Source organism: Conger conger, chromosome 16 (genome assembly GCF_963514075.1).
Source record: "Conger conger chromosome 16, fConCon1.1, whole genome shotgun sequence".
Lineage (NCBI taxonomy): Eukaryota > Metazoa > Chordata > Actinopteri > Anguilliformes > Congridae > Conger > Conger conger.
The window spans coordinates 13128949-13149033 of record NC_083775.1 but is presented as its reverse complement, the minus strand read 5'-3'; the positions used below and the strand labels follow the sequence as shown (position 1 = coordinate 13149033).

The 20085-nt window shown below is 43.7% G+C and overlaps 2 protein-coding genes across 7 annotated transcripts in view; one reads left to right on the top strand and one right to left on the bottom strand.

Annotated features, from left to right (window-relative positions):
* Positions 1-5222: 5222 nt before the first annotated feature.
* Positions 5223-12693, bottom strand: LOC133114469 (polycomb group RING finger protein 2-like). 4 transcript variants are annotated; one of them, XM_061223894.1, is made up of 10 exons: positions 12564-12693; positions 10973-11103; positions 10391-10487; positions 9853-9908; positions 9229-9279; positions 8812-8917; positions 8343-8388; positions 7527-7625; positions 7025-7105; positions 5223-6737 (listed from the first exon to the last, which is right to left on the bottom strand). In XM_061223894.1, exons 2-10 carry the CDS (start codon positions 11082-11084, stop codon positions 6417-6419), a joined length of 969 nt encoding a protein of 322 aa, XP_061079878.1. In that variant the 5' UTR covers positions 11085-11103; positions 12564-12693; the 3' UTR covers positions 5223-6416. The 4 variants fall into 4 exon arrangements, with proteins under 4 accessions (XP_061079878.1, XP_061079881.1, XP_061079879.1 ...); XM_061223897.1 differs by having other exon boundaries at positions 5223-6734; XM_061223895.1 differs by lacking the exon at positions 12564-12693 and adding an exon at positions 12322-12506 and having other exon boundaries at positions 10973-11105.
* Positions 12694-14372: 1679 nt separating this feature from the next.
* Positions 14373-20085, top strand: part of cep112 (centrosomal protein 112) — an 84487-nt gene continuing 78774 nt past the window's right edge. For 2 of the 3 annotated variants that reach the window (XM_061224189.1, XM_061224187.1), the window contains exons 1-4: positions 14373-14437; positions 15009-15114; positions 15577-15770; positions 17441-17604. In XM_061224189.1, coding sequence (XP_061080173.1) covers positions 15015-15114; positions 15577-15770; positions 17441-17604 — 458 coding nt within the window. In that variant the 5' untranslated portion in view covers positions 14373-14437; positions 15009-15014. Of the gene's footprint in view, positions 14449-15008; positions 15115-15576; positions 15771-17440; positions 17605-20085 lie in introns of all 3 variants that reach the window. The other variant, XM_061224188.1, reaches the window with a different exon arrangement.

The following is a 20085-nucleotide window of genomic DNA, read 5'->3' as shown; positions in this document are numbered from 1 at the left end:
TATAATTAGGTGAATCTTTTGGGGTATATTTTGTGCCACTTGCAATGCTAATGAAATGGAACAATATTAATTTGAAATCGTTAAATAACTGATAACTCACAATAAATATCTTATCGATTGCTACAACAGTATTAAATAAAACAAATTCTGCAATTTGTTTGCCAGTGACAAAGGTTGTACTGGCAAACTGGCAAATTGCTGTTCCAATAACAATAGTTACCATTAATGACCAAATAATGCAAATGCTACTTTTTACCACAAAAGAGGAAATACACTTAAAACTATATCAATATGAGTGAAGGGAGAAATTCTAAAACTTACTCCTGCTGGTCTGATTGGGTTTCTTGTCCACATATTAGCTATACAGCATTGCCGTGAATTTATGTGGCACACATGTAAATAGTATTTTTGTTGATCACATTTAGCGGCTTGCTAAAATCACTTTTCATGTCAAGACAAAAAAAATTGTCTTTGGGTTTAAAATGGGTTAAATGCACTCTAAGCTAGGGTGTATTTACTGTGACATTTAATGCAAGCTTAACTATTAATTATACTGTATATTTTGTTAGTCTGTGTCATATACGGAGGCGTCTTTTGTTATGGCAAATACAGTATACTGCAATTAACATATTTTGGCTATTTATACACTCCAATGCTGGTTATTTGTATCTCAGCAACTCCAAGATAGATAACTTATATGACAGTAGACAAACATTGAGGGGTATAACAGGCTATATAAGGAACCAATTAAAATGACCATTTAAAATACTTTGTGACATCACAGCCAGACGTAACCAATAAGAAAAAAACTGAATGATGCTTTGCTTTGGAACGCTCTGGTTTTGAATCTTGCCTTACCTCTGCTGCTATGAGTTGCATGGATCTCCGGAATGTTTCATTTATTCATTTTTATTGTGTGTAGGATAATGGGGAAACAATATTGCATTTTATTTGAACTGGGCATATACAATAGTTAAAATAGTTTTTAACCATTAGTTTAAAAACAAAAGAAAAAAAAGAAGAAGAGACTGAGGTCCTCTTATACCCTATTATAAGGTCTCTATACGTGAGTCTTTGTTTGGCTAAAGAGGAGTCCACACTCGGTCTCAATGCCTTTATTTGCTGCAGATTGACAGGAAACCACAGACACTGCGGCCCTCCAGCTTCACACCCCTGATTTAGACACTTCAAAGCACGTACTTTGTTCATTGTTAGCTGGGTCAGACAGGCATGTGACAGGTGGCCATGCTTTGTCTCACACAGCATGACATATGGTGCCAAGGGGCCACCATTTTGCATAAAAGGGGCTATATGGATTTATTAATACCATTTATGAACACTTAACACTAATATTCATCCATATTACGCAGCAGAAAAAAATCGCAATTTCTCACGCGAACTGGTCCACTTGCACAACGTAACATTAATTGACGAGGGCCCATGTGGTCTCGTTAAAATTGGCAGCGGTGGTGACGCGAGGCTGTCCTCTCGCTGTCAGCCTCAAGTCGATTAAGTTTACGAGTGTATCGCAAAAATAGGCGCACTGTCGTTAAGTGGTTCATACTACTGTGGTTTATTTAATTATGTCTCCATGTTTTTTCCCCTGGTATGTCGACGCAGGCATGGCATTTTGTCGCTCCTTTTTGACTAATGTTTTCCTTGGCATTTTATACTCGTTGGGCATGGGGTTGGGGCATAATCGAGAGGAAATGTCAACAATCTCACTTACACTTTCCCTGCAAGCATACGATTCAGGTTTGGAGACATCTGGTGGGCTGCCGCGTAGCTCATCCTACTAAGACAGGGGAAGCGCGCCGTGGTCTGGAGGGCGACCCAAAATGTGTTCGCCAGTCCAGCAGAGCGGCGCAGTTGGCCGTGGTCATGGTTTCATTCTAATCACGGAGATGCAAGTCGTTTGATGAAGGATTGGCAAGGTGAATTGCTTCCCGTGACTTTGAAATTAGCCAACCATTTCAGACCCAAGAAACAGGTGAGGTGGGATAAATGTGTGATCATATAATGAAATTAATCGATTAAAGGCCAACTGGTGGGATTAAGGTTTGCACAATTAGTTTTCCCATTAGCGTCGTTGATCAAGGTCAACAGATTAAAAGAGATTACATTTAAAACGTGCCTCAGTTTCAGTGTATCTAACCACCCTAGCTACGAAGCTCTGATTAGAGAGAAAGTAATTGTTATCGGTTCGCGGCATCGGGTATTCAACCGTCCTGTGGAGCAGGGATGTCCTCCCAATTTATCTTACTGGAAAGTTGGACATCTGTAGCCTACACCGGACGGGAGCATTAATCAAGGTAAGGTGAGTTACATTATCTTATGCATGTCGTCAAATCATGAATCGTTCCGAAAAAGGTGTCATTTCGTGTTATTTTCAAACATGCTGCCTACGGGTAACTAGTTCGATAACTTGCTGAATCTATTTTTGCCAGCAGACCGAGTATCAGAGGTAGTTTGCAGTGTAGGCCCAGTCCTGCAATTTTGTGTGTCAATCTTTCAAATATGTCGATGCCTCTTTCCTGTTTTCACATGGTACGTTATTTTTTTCAAAGTCTGGTCGCTGGTCGCTGAAGCTGAAACATTTATGGAAAAACGATGCGTGCTTACGTACTGTAAACAAACCAACCCCTGCACTGTGTCGGTCAGGGAAAGGGAAAATGTAGAATTGTGGAATTTCAGCATGTTTCATCAATAAACATAAGTGGCATGTTTTGACAGATTACTACCAATAGATTAAAAAAAAACAATCCGAGTTCTGCGTACATAATATGAAGAGAGACAAAAAACTGCTCAAGACCTATCTTGAGGTGGCACGGCCAGATTAAACAGCCGCGAGCCGTACTAATGCATGTGCAGACAGTTGGCTTCTGAAAATCTGAGGAGCTGTGTATGCTGGTTTCTCTTCCTACTGATATAACAATATCGACTTCTCCCTTATCTAAATATGCTCTGTCCAATTTGTTTTGTGCTCAAAGATTTTTTCCATCAGATTGATGACTGTGGAAATCCCCCCAAAACAGCAGGCCTGGCTGTTTAGTTAATTAGGGATAGATGCTTCATTGCAGGTGGTCCCATCAAATCTTAAGCAGTTTTGGCCCAGTGACCATGTCCTTACAAAAATGCCTTCTAGTACAGCACTATTTGCACATAATTATAAACACACTATATAAGATACCCTTCCAGTTGGGATTATCAGAAAATGGGTTTGCAGGGGTGAGTTAAGGCCATACAGCTGTGTCTAACTTAGGAATGGAAGTTAGGGCTTGGTCCATAGACCTCTTTCCTTGAATTGTCTGCTCCTATCTGGAAGTATGGCAGGAGGAGATAAGTGGAGGAAAGGAGGATGAGCTTGATTGGAGTCCACCTTTGGCAAATTGAATTGACTGGCCGTAGTTTAGAAAGGCGCACACACCTATGTTTATTATGTCCCACAATTCACACTGCGTGTCAGGACAATAACCTCAGGTCAGGACAGTGAAGTCCAAGGAACTCTTGTGTAGACCTCCGTGATAAACTTGTGGTGAGGCATAGATCAGGGCAAGGGTATAAAACCATTTATAAAGCTTTGCCCAGAAGGACGACCGTCTTAGCAGCACTCCATCAATCAGGCCTTTATGGTAGAGTGGCTCGATGGAAGCCACTCTTGAATAAAAGGAATATGAGAGGCCTCTTCAAGTTTGCCAAACAGCATTTAAAGGATTCTTGAGAGCATGAGGAAAAAGATGATCTGGTCTGCTGAGACAAAATTTTAACTCTTTTGGCAAAACTCCAAGCACTATGTCTGGTGAACACCATCCCTACAGTGAAGCATGGTGGTGGCAGCATGGTGGAGGATGAATGCAGCCAAATACTGCAGGGGTGGCCTGTAGCGTAGTGGTTAAGGTAAATGGCTGGGACACGCAAGGTCGGTGGTTCTAATCCCGGTGTAGCTACAATAACAGCCGCACAGCCGTTGTTCCCTTGAGCAAGGCCCTTAAGCCCTGCATTGCTCCAGGGGAGGATTGTCTCCTGCTTAGTCTAATCAACTGTACGTCGCTCTGGATAAGAGCGTCTGCCAAATGCCAATAATGTAATAATGTAATGTAATGTAATACTGAGAGAGAACCTGCTCCAGAGTGCTCGCGACCTCAGACTTGGGCGACAGTTCACTTTTCAGTATGACAATGACCTGAAGCACACAGTCAAGACAACGCTGGAGTGGCTTCAGGACAAGTCTCTGTCTGGGCTTTGGCTGGGCCACTCAAGGACAGACTTAAACCTCATTGAACATCTGTGGAGAGACCTGAAGATAGCAGTTCACACTCTTCCCATCCAATCTGACTGAGTTTGAGAGGATCTGCCTGGAAGAATGGGATAAACTGCCCAAAGCTGTAATTGCTGCCAAAGGAGCTTCTACGAAGTACTGAATTGAGGGTCTGAATACTTATATAAATGAGTTTTTGATTTAAAATGCATTTACAAAAAATTCTAAAAACATGTCTGCAAAAAGTGTAGGGATCTGAATACTTTCTGAAGCCATTGTATAGAAGATCTGGAGACTGCTTCCGCTTACTGGTTCAATGGATTCCTCAGGGAGCTGCTCAGTGGTGCAAGAAGCCAATTTATGGAAGCTGCCTTGTTTGATTGATGCACTTTGCCCATTGGGCTTTTTAGCACCAGAGCATGCGCACAGGGTACCTAGGAATTTAAAAAATCTTATCTCTTCTTCTGTGCGGCTCCATGGGGAGTAATTGGTTCTGTGTGAAGACATTTTGGAATTGAAATGTACTATCCAAAATGGTCTAAATTCTCTGGAGTGAAATCATAGTTTTGAATGGACTTCAATGAGAAAATTACCTTTTTGGCACCAGAGGCTTAAAACACTGCAATACCTCTGGTAACTGCAGGAGTCTGCAAGCTTCTGGGAGAATGTGAATCCCTGGTCCCCTGTTTTCCACCCCCGCTTTACCTGGGAGTCTGGTGTGAAAACCGTTTGGCCAATCAGTAGCACTACGTGTTGAGTTAATTACCCAGGAGGAAAGAAATCCAGGGCTGCATTTGGATTCGAGGGCCAGATTATATGATCCCTGGGGTAGAGTGTATATGTGTATAAAAAAAAAAAAAACCTGTTTTGAGAATTCATCCAAATCTACCATTTATGGGAACTCTGGCAGACCCAGTAAGGTAAAAATGACTACTGCTGTATATACAAAAACCAAAACAAGCTATTTGTTTTTTTTTTGTGTTTATTACTATTTTTCATGGTTGGAGAGCACCCTTTCAGAAAAGTGCTTACACATTTGCACACCGGTTTTGGTCAGAACTATAAATTAAATGCAGGGATTTCCCATAGATAATTGGAAGCATTGCAATGGAGATTTAAAACTACAGTTAAATAAAATTTTAAAAAGTCAAATTTAAATCCCAATTTTTCCTCATCTAGCAATAAAATGACTTAAATTAACATTTCTGTACCCCCCACATTTTAAAGCAAGGCATTTCCTTTAAGACACGTTACCAATGTACTCATTTATGCATGTATTTATTTATACAACAGACATCCCGGAGAAAGCATGGTGCTTTACCAATCACCCTCTGTCTCTACGCTCTTCAAACTCGGGTGCAGTCGGGTGCCTCAAACCCAGACAATAATTTACATGATCATAGGTTACAAAAACGTTTTTTTTTTGTTTTTTTTAATAGAAAAAGTTACAGTTTGTTATACAATTTAGTGGCCAAAACGCAGCCAAGTTTTCCGGCTTTTTTTTTTTTTTGTTTAGTTTTTTTTCTGGGAAATCAAACGTCGAAGTACGCCAAGTCGTCGGTAAACTCCGTGACGAGCCTATCGCGCTCGTAATCGCAGCTCGGTAAGCGCACTCGAATGCTTTTCGAGCGCAGTAACGACGGGTCTGGGATAACTACGCGAGTCCAGGAACGCGGCGTTGGCGTGCGGTTACAAAAATCAGGACGATTCATTCCCGTAGTGTTGCGTCATCAAGGTTGGCGTTCATGTGAAATGGACACCTTTACATGGAGCACAAACCCTCCCCTTGTCTACTCCATCCATTTTGGCTTGAGGGGGAACAACGTAACGTATGCACTTGTATATACAAACACGCACTCTAATGGAAGTGTGTATATATATATATATATATATGTATATATATGTGTGTGTGTGTGTATGCCCCACCCACCCCCCTTTCATGCAAACAAACCGAACCTCTGGTTCCAAACTGTCCAGTCCAAGCTGCTGGTTCCAGAGGAGTAACATACAATTAGAAACAAAAAGGCGATGCATATAAAAGGTGATAGTCTCGTTCGTCTCCCAGGGGAGCTGTCCGTCCATTGAAAGAGTAGATTAAATAAAAATGTGTACAGGTACAGGTAGGAGAAGCCCCTCCCCCCGGAAAGGGGAGGCGGTCTCAGGTGAGCGCCCCGCCCCAGGTGCCCCCCCCTCCCGCGTCGGGCTTGTGCTTGCGGGGGCCGTCCTGCGAGGGGGAGCCGTTGAGCAGGGCGCCGGTGGAAGGGGCGGGGCCGTGGGGGTCCGGGCTGGGTAAGGGGGAGGAGCTGGACGGGAGCGTGTTGGGGCTGCTGGGCTTGTCGCTTAGCGACTCGCTGTCGGAGGCGGGGCTGGTGTTGACGCCATCGGAGTGGGCGGAGCCGGAGGCGGCGGAGGGGTGGGACAGCTTCAGCCGTTTCCGTGGCGGCTGGACGCAGTAGCGCAGTGGCAGGGGGCCGTTCTGCTGGAGGTACACAAATTATTCACTCAACTGAACATGAAGCCAGCAGCCGTACCATCGTGCACCCAGCTCAACGGCTGAAGCTAAGCGGGTTAGTACTGGGATGGGAGAGCTCCAGGGAAAACTAAGTTGCTGCTGGAAGTGTGTTGATGGGCTAGTTGCTCTGGTGTCCTGGTTAGGGAGGACAGACTGGGGGAGGGTTCTATGGTCCTGGGGGTGTGGAACAGGTAGGGCAGTGTGGTTTTGGATCTAATGACCCCTTGGCAGGGCTGAGAGTGTTACTCACTTACCCGTCTCCATGTGTAGATGTAGGCGATGTCGATTAGGGTGTAATAGTCTTTGAGAGGCTCGCCTTCATACAGAACCTCAATCTGGGGGAGGGAGGGAGGGAGGGAGAGAGGGAGAGAGGGAGAGAAGAGTCGGTACTCAGCATGTCAGCATTGCTGATTCTTGGGAGAAACAAACCTAATCCTATTCCAAGCTGTTGGGGGGTGACTGGTAACTGTTCTTACCCTGTAGTTGTTGGATGTGAATGGTATGGGATCTTACCCTGTACTTGTTTGGGATGTGAATGGTCTGGGTTCTTACCCTGTAGTGGTTGTTGGGGGTGGGAATGGTCTGGGTTCTTACCCTGTAGTGGTTGTTGGGTGTGGGAATGGTCTGGGTTCTTACCCTGTACTTGTTTGGGATGTGAATGGTCTGGGTTCTTACCCTGTAGTGGTTGTTGGGTGTGGGAATGGTCTGGGTTCTTACCCTGTACTTGTTTGGGATGTGAATGGGCAGAGTTCTTACCCTGTAGTTGTTGGGGATGTCCATCTTGCTGCGCAGAAACTTGGCCAGAAGCATGACGGTCATGGCAGCTGGACAACGAAGGAAGCGTTTACTGTTGGGCTGGAGAAGGAGCAGAGGGGTGAGATGGGAAGGGTGAGCGATTTTGACAAACGGGGGCCCCCCAGAGACCAGACCTGGGTCAAATATGTAATCGTTTTGGATTCAAATATGTTTCTAAACTTTAGTGAGCTTGTCTGCTGTATTGGAACCAACGACATACTGCAAACACAACGTTCTGGTCCTCTTGGTTGGCTGAATTGGATGAGGTAAGATCAATTGAGCACAGAAAAGTATTTGAATGAGTATTTTAAAACAATTTTGTATCTGGTAAATGGTTGGCATTTATCCAAAGCGCTGTACAATTGATGCTTCTCATTAACCCATTCATACACACACTCACACACCAACGGCGATTGGCTGCCATGCAAGGCGCTGACCAGCTCGTCAGGAGCATTTGGGGGTTAGGTGTCTTGCTCAGGGACACTTCGACACAGTCCGGGCGGGGGGTTGAACCGGCAACCCTCCGACTGCCAGACAACTGCTCTTACTGCCTGAGCCATATCTGACCCAAGTTTGCCAGGGACACGGGGTTACCCAAAGATATGGGATGTAGAGGGTAATGTGCAGATAAAACAAATTCCCATTTCAATACAAACAAGAGTGCTCCAGCGGAATCATTTTCCTCACCCAGGAAAAATTCTGTTTTTGGGTCTCAATCACAGGTGGCCACTTTAAAATGTAGACAGGTGCACACAGAAAACATTTCTTAATAAATACCTTCTCTCGGTCTGCCTCTCTGGAGTCCGGGGCCTTCTTGTCGTTTCTGTGAGAGAAATGAGAGACCAGCATCCGTGACTCACAGGAGGGGAAATGGTGTCATGTCAAATGGCAAACAGGAAGAGCAGTTCTTACACCATGCAAAAGCTAGTCCTTGCAAAGCAGGAACTGTTACATGCGTTTCTCTGTTACGACATTTAAACTAGGCTAAAGGCACTCTGGACCACCCCCGGGTCAGGCATGTAATTGTTTTGGATTCAAATACTTTTCGGAGCTCGATTGATCGTGCCTGGTGCAACTGAGCCAACCAAGAGGACCAGAAGGCGGCATTTCATATACACCGGACAAGCTCAGTAAAGTGTAGAAAAGTATCTGAATAAAAAAAACAATTACATATTTCACCCGGGTCTGGTCGGGACTTGGTGGAAGGTGTGTGAGCGTGAGGAGAAAGGACAGGCTGGGTACGTACTTCTTCTCCTGGTGGAACTCGATGGAGAGGCTGATGATCTCGTCCTCCTCCGGGACCCTCACCTCCTCCCTCACCTCCCCATGGCCCTCCCTGACGGCCTGAGCTTCTGGAGAGGAGGAGGAGGAGGAGAAGGAGGGCAGGGTCACAGACAGCACTTAAAGTACAATAGGTAAGAGAACATTGTTCCAAGACCATTGGAAATCCCTTCCTATCATTTACTTTTTTTTAACAGCATACTGAGTTTGGGAACCACTGCCCTAGACCACAGAAATGCATTACAACTGAAACAAATGTGCGCACACACACACACAGATACTTGTACCAAACCCCATATCCTCTCTCCACACACATACACACAGATGATGAATATTACACCAGGATGGAAATAGCGTTCCGGTTTTAATGCCTCTTTTTTACCATCAACCACAGGGTTTGCTGTGTAGAAGTCCCGCCTTCGTTTCATCTCATCTGTCAGACACAAGCGATGAGAAGGGAATGTAAGACAGGAAGAGATTCCAGAGCATCGCCAACAGGACTCCGTAAACAAAATGGCTGGGTTAATTATTCAGGGAAATCCTTATCGTATACGCAATGTCCTAATGTGGCTATCCTTCATTTTCCTGTTTTGACGGATTTGTCTGTGGTGACCGGTGGTCACAAAAGATCGTTTTCACACTCCAAATAACAATCTCTCATTCTGCATGCAAGCTCCTGCGCCTGTGTCATCGCATTTGAATACACAGCAGGATTCTCGCACCGGACACTACCAGTGGAAAAGGGCATATAGAGGAGCAATTAGAGAACACAAACACACTGAATTGATATTGCTGGATATGGCTGGGCGATCAGCAGCGATGAAGCACGCCGTGGATACTCAAATCTGGCCCTTGAATCCAAATCCGTCCCTTGGTTTCTTTTCTCCCAGGTAATTAGCTTAACAATTAGTGCCACTGATTGGCCCCACTGGCTTCAGGCTGGATGATGAACCAGCAGTTCTCGGCCCTTAATTTGAGTGACGGGGCCTTACACCTTCGCACTCACCTCTGAAGAGCCCTGGGACCAGCTTGTACACAATGTCCTGCAGGGTTTTATCTGACCTGTGGGAGAACAGCACAGTTAGTGGCCGCAACGGAGAGCTTTTTTTCCATTCTTGCCGCGTGATGAGCACTGACACGCAGTCACATAAGGTGAAGGAGGCCCAGGAGTCCTAGCTTGTATCAACGCTATAGTGTCATGCATTACACTCGCAAAAAAGCTGGCACTTGTCCAGGCTGTCGGTCTTGATTTAGAAAACACATTTACATTTAAATAAGTGCGTGGCATAACCCCACAGGTTGTTTACAGTATGTGGGAGGCAGTTATGCGGGAGTTCAGTTTCACAACACAAGAACACTATTCGTGTCGCCATTGTTTCGCATCAAGGAAGTCAATACAACAATATTTTCCCTGCCAACAATTCACCCATCTGCAGAATGCATGTGTATCTGAATGTTTTACTATGGTCTGATCCAGTACAGCCGACTGATCTCAGTCTGCGGGCTGCAGCAGGTAAAAACAGGATTATGTCAAACGCACTTACCTGATGCTGAGCATGGGCCGACTTTTATGGACCTTGACATCACACCTGGGACAAAATTTATTGGTCTCCAGGAAGCTGACGATGCAGGATTTGCAGACTAGAGGAAAAAAGAGGGGGGGGGGGTGTAACACAGAGGGACTGGTTTTGCTCAAGGCAAGTACAAGCTCATCTCACTGGAATATAGATAAAAGATATAGATCCAAAAAGAAACTATCCACACAAAACAGTGCTAATTCAATTATCAGGTAAGGTCACATTCGGTCAATAATGGCAGACCATTTATTCCCATCATTCAGCATCGACCAAACCAAGTGGCAAAATCACCATTTAACAATTTAGCAACATGAATTAAGTCTTCACAACAAAAGCATATATGAACTGAACTGACGGTTTATGTGATTTTCCCTCCTTCACTGTGAAGGACTTTCAGGTCATGAGATACAAGATATACATATCAGACCTGGCGCTAAAGTGTCATTGTTTTGGATTCAGATTATTAGACCCAGGTGCGATCATCCTTCCCGCTCCATTGATGAATGAATGGAGGAATGGTAAATGGACCATTGCCATGGCAATACTCACAGGAGTGCAGACACTCCACGATGGTGGTGGCATCGATGAAGTAGCCCACACACAGCGGGCAGGTGAGGTTCGGATTGAGCTCTGTGATCTTAATCAGCGTAGTTTTGTGCATCTTATCCAGGGGGCAGCATCTGCAACGGAGGGTATGAGAGCAGTCCACACATCAACACCAGCCTTTTACCAGATTACTATATATATATATATATATATATATATATACATACACACACACATTAATTTTGCTGTGCATTTGTAGCTGATCTCCAAGTAGCCATCACATTTCCACACAGTACAGTATCTGTAGCAAGTATGAAAATGTTTTTGGTTTTTTTCCCCCATTCCCAATTTGTATATTTACGGGCTGTTCTGTACCTATTGTTATTGCGCTATTGCTTTATTATTTGCCGTGTTATTTTGCCTCGCATTATCTGCATCTTACACATAATCAAAAGTGTGGGATACAGGCAAAGGGACTGGTGAGCAGAAAGTACAAGCGTGTACCTGTGAAGTTTGTCATCATTTTATTAAAATGCGGGTGCATGCCACCTACTGGTAAACATTGAGTTTTTGCCAGAAAATGGACGTTAAGATTGTTTTTGTACAATGCACATGCTAAAGCAGCTAGCCGTAAGTAATTTTACAGGTAGGCCTATGCATTGCAAATAAGCCCTTGTTTCGCGATATGTGCTGATGCAGCATCGATATTAGTACGCATTTACAAGTCGGCTATGAGATTTAGGTTAGGCCTATGCAGCACCCCCTTGTTCCACTCCTTCTGCCCCATGTCTCAAATTGCAGCCATGATATGGCCATGTTACTGGGATGGAGCCCATGTTGCTATATAAGCTACCTCGATTTCCAGTTAATCGCGTGCAAACGTAATATTTTCCTTGCTCTGATTCTGACAATTGTGTCTCCACGATTACTTTGAAGACCTCTCCCTTATGGGAACTTTGGCCTGCTTTAGCTTGTCGGTCTGTACATTGTATGTTGGCTGCTGCACTACATCAAAACATTGTAGCACACTGTCTAACGTGTGCCTTGCTACGACATAGTTACACAATGCAGAAGCTACACGATACATAAACGAACATATTTTACACTTTGGGTAAATCGGCCACATAGATCACCAGCGATACAAATATAAAACAAAAACGACTAAAACGCAAAACCCGACAATGAACAAATCTGGGTAGCTTTAGCTAGCTACCACCATAACATAAACAAGAGTAGTCAAAGCATCACCTTGGTTGCTAGCTTGCTCGTCAGCTACAAGCTAGCTAGCTACCCTACCTCGTTTTCTACCTGGCAACAGAGGAGCACGCATAATGCAATCGTTAGTCTTTCCTTTTCTGTCGAATGAACAAAAGATCCAAATGGCTGAATAAAAACAAAGGACAGATCAGTGTCTAAAGAATATAATTTGAATCTGAGGCGGCCATCTTGACATCTGAATGATTAGACTACCTAGCTAGCTAGCTAAATGTCAAAAAAGGAGCGGAGAAAGGGATTAGACTACCCTATTCAACCAGCGCTCCAAAAGCCTAACAAAATGGCGTTACAAATGAAACATCTGCTGCATTGCACCAACCTGATATAGCCGAAAACCCACACGCTCTTCTATTTGTATGTGTCCCGAACGAGAATTGTGACTTTGCAAAGATATGTATTGTAAAGACGACACAAAATGGCTTTTTTTTCAAAGCCAGACCACGCTCCGCCCCCATTTCATCACGTGGTTGCATTTTCATTAGCCTGCAGAGTCCGCGTTTGGGGTAATCCCTGGAATTACTGCGTTTCAGTCTGGCCTGTGCCTTTAATACATTGGCTAACCATGTCACAGACATTGCTTGAGTTCATATTAGGCTAGATATTTTCTCTTTCGTAACTAGGTTTATACCATAAATGAAAGTTACTGGCACAATGCCTTTATTGGTGTCTATTACAATGGGCCATTGTATACTTTAAACACTGCAATAATACAACACATGAAAACAACTCCGAATGGCCTTTAAATCTAATGAGTCTTGAAAAATTAACATCTTAAAAACGAGGCCAGATATACACACACAATGTCTCATAAACCAGAGGACAATGGTAGGCAACCCTGATCCTCAAGTGCCATGGATTCCTCCATTCAAACCTGTAAGTACCTAATTGTAATGTTTTTCATTAGTTTTAATAAATGCAGGTGACCATGTGCTGGAGGAGATATTCACAATATTCTGATTCTGACTTTTAATCATCTAAACTCAAGCTCTGATGGAGCAAAAACCAGAAATGTTGCTGGCTCTCCAGGACCTGGGCTGTGTGTCCCTGTCATGGACCACCACTCTGTAATGCTTCAAAATGAAAAGGGAACTCCAATTTTAGTTACAGGTTCAGTATAGAAAAGTGCAGCAAGATTATTCAGTCAGTCCACACTCACAAATGTGCTACCCATTGTGTGTATTATTTGACTTAATATCGACTGTGTACAAGGGGGCTCAGGGTGACCATACTGAAATTCCAGTCAGGGGCACAATGGAAGCAACAGCAATTCACTTTTTAAAGTGCAAAAAGGTTGCACCAATTGTTTAAATGATTTTCATGTGTACTATAATAGGTAAGATTTTTGTGTTAAAACATTGTTACAAGACCAATCCCTTCCTGTCATTGAAAAAGGCTCACTGACGTGTTGACTCACCCTCTGCCTGTGTTTATAAATATAAATTATAAATTATATATATTATAGTCCTTAAATTTGGGTTTCAATATATGCAGTTGACGGGCCGGCGCTCTGTACCAATACATTGTATAGCTGTACAATAATTCAAGCTCATTGGTTGAAAATTGGTTCTAATTGCCACAGCCAATGGCATTTCAACGTCAGCGCGTTCAAAGACAAGTCGTGGGATGTACAGTGTTGTGGTTTGAAGGTGTTTGCAATTCCTCACTTGGCCGTCCAAAATTACCTATTGTACCTTTAATATTTTGCATTGTTTTATTAGCCTGATGTTGATGGTTATTGTTTTTATTGCTTATTCAGTTCTTTCTTAAAATGTTGCAAATACAATGTCTTTTTATTTTATACAGTTCCATGATGAGACCAAGATGTGCCGAGTTGCTTGCAGCCGAAAATTTCACACACAACTCTCCATGTTGACCATATAATATACCATGTTCTGAATGAATAAAGTAACTTACTAACTTGGGGCAGTCATGTCACACTCAGGTTTTATTGTAAAACTCACGGTAGTAGGCTACCTCAGGTTCATCCAAGACAGGCACAGAGCATAACTGAACGATCAATATTTGAGTGGAAAAGGTAGCGCAGAGACATTTTAATAATAGCCCCAGGCCCCTGGAAGCGGAGTTGCTATGGGGATTTTAGACGCCTTCTTGCCGAAAGCGGATATGACGTCTTGTTTGCTGTCAAGGAAGCTGAAGTTTTGAACCGTTTGGAACCGCTAAGCGAAGTCTGAGGTACTGACTAAGTAATTAGCAACCACCTATCCCTTTTTCTTCTCAACTTTTTATTTCTTAAGCTGGGCTGCATGAATGTAAACCGATAGATATTGGGCGCCGATTGCTTCTAAATGCATATACAAAATTAGCTATGAGCTACCCAGCTAGCAAGCATTACTATTATTAGTTAGCTAGACTAGCTAGCGTACTTAGCTTAACTAACCTAACGTCAGCTAGCTAACTTTGAAAACAAGCTGTCACATTAACGTTAGCCAGCGGGTTTGAGGATGGTGGAGACAACAGTCGGGATGACTGGTTGCATATAGTTGAGGCAGATATTGTAATGAAATATCTTGCTAGCTATACTTTAGTAATTCGCTAACTGGAGCTGCGCTAGCTATAATAAACCCGTGAAGTTTCAACATTACTACATCGCAGAAATTTGGGTTTGGGCTTTAGCTGACTATCACTCGTTTATCTTGTTCGTTTTAGTACAAAAAAAAATTAACGAAACCCATGACTGTAGGTGGTAGCATGTGTTACATGTAGGTGTTTTATTTGTGCATTATTGCTTGCTGCGAAATTGCAGGTGAAAATGAGCCAACAGGAGGACTCGTGGGAAAAACTAGACTCAGAATTTGACCATCATCTAGTGGACATGAAACCATATGTCCTGAAACTTCCCGGCAAGTCAGGTAAAATTAAAAGCCAATGGCAATGTCCATTCATATAACTTACATGAATACCACTAATCTGAAAGTAAATACTGTTTGTGGTGTCTGTCTGTCTCTGTCTCTGTCTCTGTCTCTGTCTCTGTCTCTGTCTCTGTCTGTCTGTCTGTCTGTCTGTCTGTCCAGCATTGCTTTCTGAGTCAACCTTAAAACTCGTACTCTTGTACGTCCTGGGACTGATGTCCAACTTTTGTACCTATAACGTTACCTTATGGCATGATTCAAGTTAATGTTGGCCTAAGGTCAACTGTTACAGGTCAAGACACTGGTAACTTGTCTCTTTTCTTTGCCTTTAAAAAATGTATTAATGCCACTTTATTATTTTTTTTCAAGTCACTTTGGTTAAGAGCATCTGGTGAATACTTAAATGTAAATGCATGTAATGTGACGACGGACTTCTGCCGCTCTCGTTTTAAAAACGGTCAGAACGGCAGAGATGTGCCTTATGGATAAAGAAGCTGTGCGATCCTGCGGTCTCATCTGGATCTGGGCTCACGGCACGGAAGAACCGGAACATGTACGCTCGACTCCTTCTGCACATGCTCAGAAGAGGGGTTTTGGAGGGCCCCTTCATCCACAAACCCGATGTGGGTCCCTTGAAGACTCTTCCAACATATATGGTAAGCAACACAGTACTATTTGCCATTGCAGCAGAAAATAATGTATGTTTTACTCCCTAACTAGTCCAGAATAGTGAACTAGTTAGGGAGTAAAACATACATTATTTTAAAACATTCACAACTGGAGGGAACCCAGCATATTCCTGTGACCCCTTCCAGAAGTGACCCCAGAGTTGCTTTCAGTGATTAGGAATCCTGTAAACAGTTGTTATTGGCAACGTTAGTTCTTTTGAGATTTATGCTGTTTTGAATATGGATGAGTGCTTTCATTATAGTATAGTATGTGTTTCAGCTGGATTAAACAATCTTCTGATATCCCCTGCATTCTCTCCCATCAGCATCATTGCGGATAAAAAAGTCAGTCTACAAAAGACTGTTTTTGCGCTTGATAAAAATGACATACATTCGTTTCTGGTTTCTTCTAGTTTTAGTTCCACTTTTCAAATACGAAACCTACTATTCAGCATTGCTTGGGTTACGATTCTAATTTTATAATTTCCCTCTTGGATGTGCTGTGGTGTATAATTTTATGTTGTAAGATTATGTATTCATTAATACTCGCATTAGCAGTCTGATGAATGGGCATGAACTCTGATTGTTATTTATAGCATTCTGAATAAGACCATCGGTTAAATACATAAATGTTCCTGTAAATATGGAATGGATTTCTGGGTTGCTGTAAAGACCCCTTTTCCCATAAATTAAAACATGTTTTATGTTTTCAGAAGTCACATGTTAAAAGAGACCATCATTGAATAAAAAGGTGCACCGGATGCTAAATTAAGAATATCTATTTTGGTTCCTGTGTCCCTATTGCCTTTTTATTATGTTATGCTCATTTAAAGAAGTGCTGATATAGTTACACCGTCCTCTGCTGGCCAGGTTGGGACACTGCATGATGGAATGACAGGTCCCTGTCGTGTCGGTGCTTGAGCTGTGCATCAGAGGTGCTGTGGGAAGGGAACTGGCTTTGAGCTTTCAAATATTTGATACTGTTTTGCATTAAGAAGTCATCATTTTCCAATGCATCTTTCATTCTCCATTTTCGTATTTATAGGTTTCAAAATAAACTCCCAGTGACTTAGAAGTATATTTAAAATTTCACATCCCTTGAGAAATGCTTATTAAATCTATGATTTGGGCCATTATTCTTAAGGAATTAGTGATGACAGCTGATTAGAGCTGCTTGCAGCTGGTGCTGTAGTTTCAGTTCTGCCATGGTGTTTTGTCTCTGGCACAGACGTGGAGAGAGGGAGAGGGAGCGCATTACATCAAAGCAAAACCGTGAAAAAATGCTGCATCTCAGAACCTACCATTGATCATCGGGACTGCAAACCTAACAATCGTCAAGAGCAAAACCTGGCATGCCAGGAGGTCTCTTGTGTGTGATTTCTAGCTGTCTGGGTTTTGAGTCTGGAGTGTGCAAGGTCACTTTCACAAATATTTGATTAAAATATTCTGAACTGAACTGAACATGTTGATGTAACAGTCATTACTGGTTACTGGAAGTAGTGGAGATCTAGAACACTGACTTAGAATGAGACGTTCCTCAGAACCTGCACTACAAAGCATTTGTTGTTCCTGCATTTTGCTGCAGTCCTGACTGGAAGCTGTCTCAGCTGAAATGATGGCTCCAACAGGCCAGCTCATGGATCCATTTCTATCGACAGGCGATCTACTTTGATGAGCCGCTCTTCGGGGGATCTGTGGAGCAGAGTCCCGCCATCCTGCCTGACTGGGTGTCCTCAGAGCTGGGGAACAGTGAGGAGACCTGGGCCTCCACATCCAGAGAGACAGTCACCCCCACTGCCACCAGTTCTCCTCATACACACAGGTATCTGTACACCTCACACACACACACACACACACACACACACACAGGTATCTGTACACCTCACACACACACACAGGTACCTGTACACCTCACACACACACACACACACACACACGCACACACACACACACAGGTATCTGTACACCTCACCCACACACACACACACACACACACACAGGTATCTGTACACCTCACACACACACACAGGTACCTGTACACCTCACACACACACACACACACACACACACACACAGGTACCTGTACACCTCACACACACACACACAGGTACCTGTGCACCTCACACACACAGACACACACACACACACACACACACACACACAGGTACCTGTACACCTCACACACACACACACACACACACAGGTATCTGTACACCTCACACACACACATACACACAGATACCTGTACACCTCACACACACACACACACACACACACACACACACACAGGTATCTGTACACCTCACACACACACAGGTATCTGTACACCTTACACACACACACAGGTATCTATACACCTCACACACACACACACACACACACACTCTCACGCACGCACACGCACACACAGGTACCTTTACACCTTACACCTTCAATTTATAAGTTGAAAAGTCCTCATAACCTTATAGGGTTATGGTTGCCAACTGCAAAAGAGCTTCACCATACTGAAAGTCGGTAAAAGTATTTTTAAAGATTTTTCTGGAAAAAAATCGAAGATTAATTTGAACACCTTTTGAAGTGGTAAAAGCAGGATACTCCTGCCTTCTGAAAAGGCTGTGCCGGCAGCACCTCTGAAAGGGCACAGGTGATCATTTTCATCGTAGCGTCGGTCCTAACGGCCGTTTGAAGTGTGGGAGTGCTGTGGTGCGGGTTTATCTCCACAGCACAAACACCGACGCGGTTTATCCACGGAGGCGGTGATACAGCAGCTCTCATGGGGAAGGGTCTGTGCAGGGACCTCGGGAAAGTGCCGCACTTCAGCCGGGCTGCGTTTCGAGGAGAGGAGGAATGTTCCTGGAAGTCTGGGCCTGCGACGGTTGTGAATAACCTGCAGTGAGGACAGCCCCTCTGAACTCTCTGATGGGGGGGGGGGGGGGGGGGTAATGGGGTCTCTAGAGGAGCTGTGTCAGGGGAGAAATGCTCAGTTTAGAGAGCACTTTATGAAGCTCCGCTCTGTCTCAAAAGGGGAATGCTCTCTCTGGTTCAGTTCACTTCTGACAAACGCTTATGAAAAACACTTCAGTTCCATTTCTCTTGGTAGTATTTCAGCAGTTTGTCATTTGTTCTCCGTGCCTTAAAGGGGATTGGAATAAGTGTAGTTGAGCACTTAAATGTATAGTGGTCCCTAATCGGTTGGTTCATGTCATGATTCAGTGATTCTGAGCCTTCCAGCACTGTCTCATTAAAGCACTGATTGTTTTACAGCAAGCCCTCGTGTCAGAGAAGGGGCACTAAATCCATTATCCTCATACCTAATTTGATGGTTTGATCACTTTATGGTTTACTCATTTTTTGTAATATATACACATTTCTGGTCAATTTTTAAGGTAAATTTTCAGTTTGAAACATACAGACATCCCATGTCTCATGCTGTTCCCCCCCCCCGAGTTCTACAAAAACCTGAGTGTCTTTTAAAGTGACGATACTAATGAATGATTTCATGAAAACAGCCTCTGATAGAGGAATTGGGCTTAAATCAAATTTCAGACGTATTCAGGTTGGCTTGAATGCTAGTTGATGTTTTCTGTGGTACAGACCACCCCACTGGTCACACTCCCTTTGCATTGATGTTGCATATACTCGGGTCAGATTTGGTCACCAACAGCCGTGATGCTGAAAAAATTAAATGTGCTGTATTCTGTGTGTCCACTGGGGGGCTCCCTTTCCCCACGGTGCTCCCAGAGGGAACTCCGCAGGGTGAACACAGGAGGCCGGAGGGAGAGGAGCTGTGTGAGTGATGCTCTGCTCCGGTCAGCCTGCTGACTGACAGACTTTACCTGCCCCTGATGGCCTGGACCTCAGTCAGCCAGCCCCACGCTGTGTGTGTTTGTGTTGGCCTGCTGCTGGGTTTATGTGAGGGGATTTGAGAACCCCCGCGAGGAGCTGCACGCTCCCTTTAGTGTCGACTCTGCGTCTGTGAGGTGGGATTCACTGTAAACCAGTAAAGCTTGGGTCTGTGGCACATATACACCTGTGGTTTTTAAAACCCTTCACTTAAAAAAAACAAAAAAACTTTTTTTTGTCCTTGAGTTGTGTCTTGATGGACATCAGGCAGGTGTAATTGTGTGACAGATGCTGCTTTAGCGTATGAGATCTTCATAATCATGACCTTGACATCTCTTTTCTAAATCGTGATGAATATTCCATCGCATTATTTGCTGGATGTACACAGTCCTGCCAGTTATTAGGCGATTGACGGTCTTGTTATTGGAAGGTTCCAGAAGGCTGCCAGGTGAACTGCAAC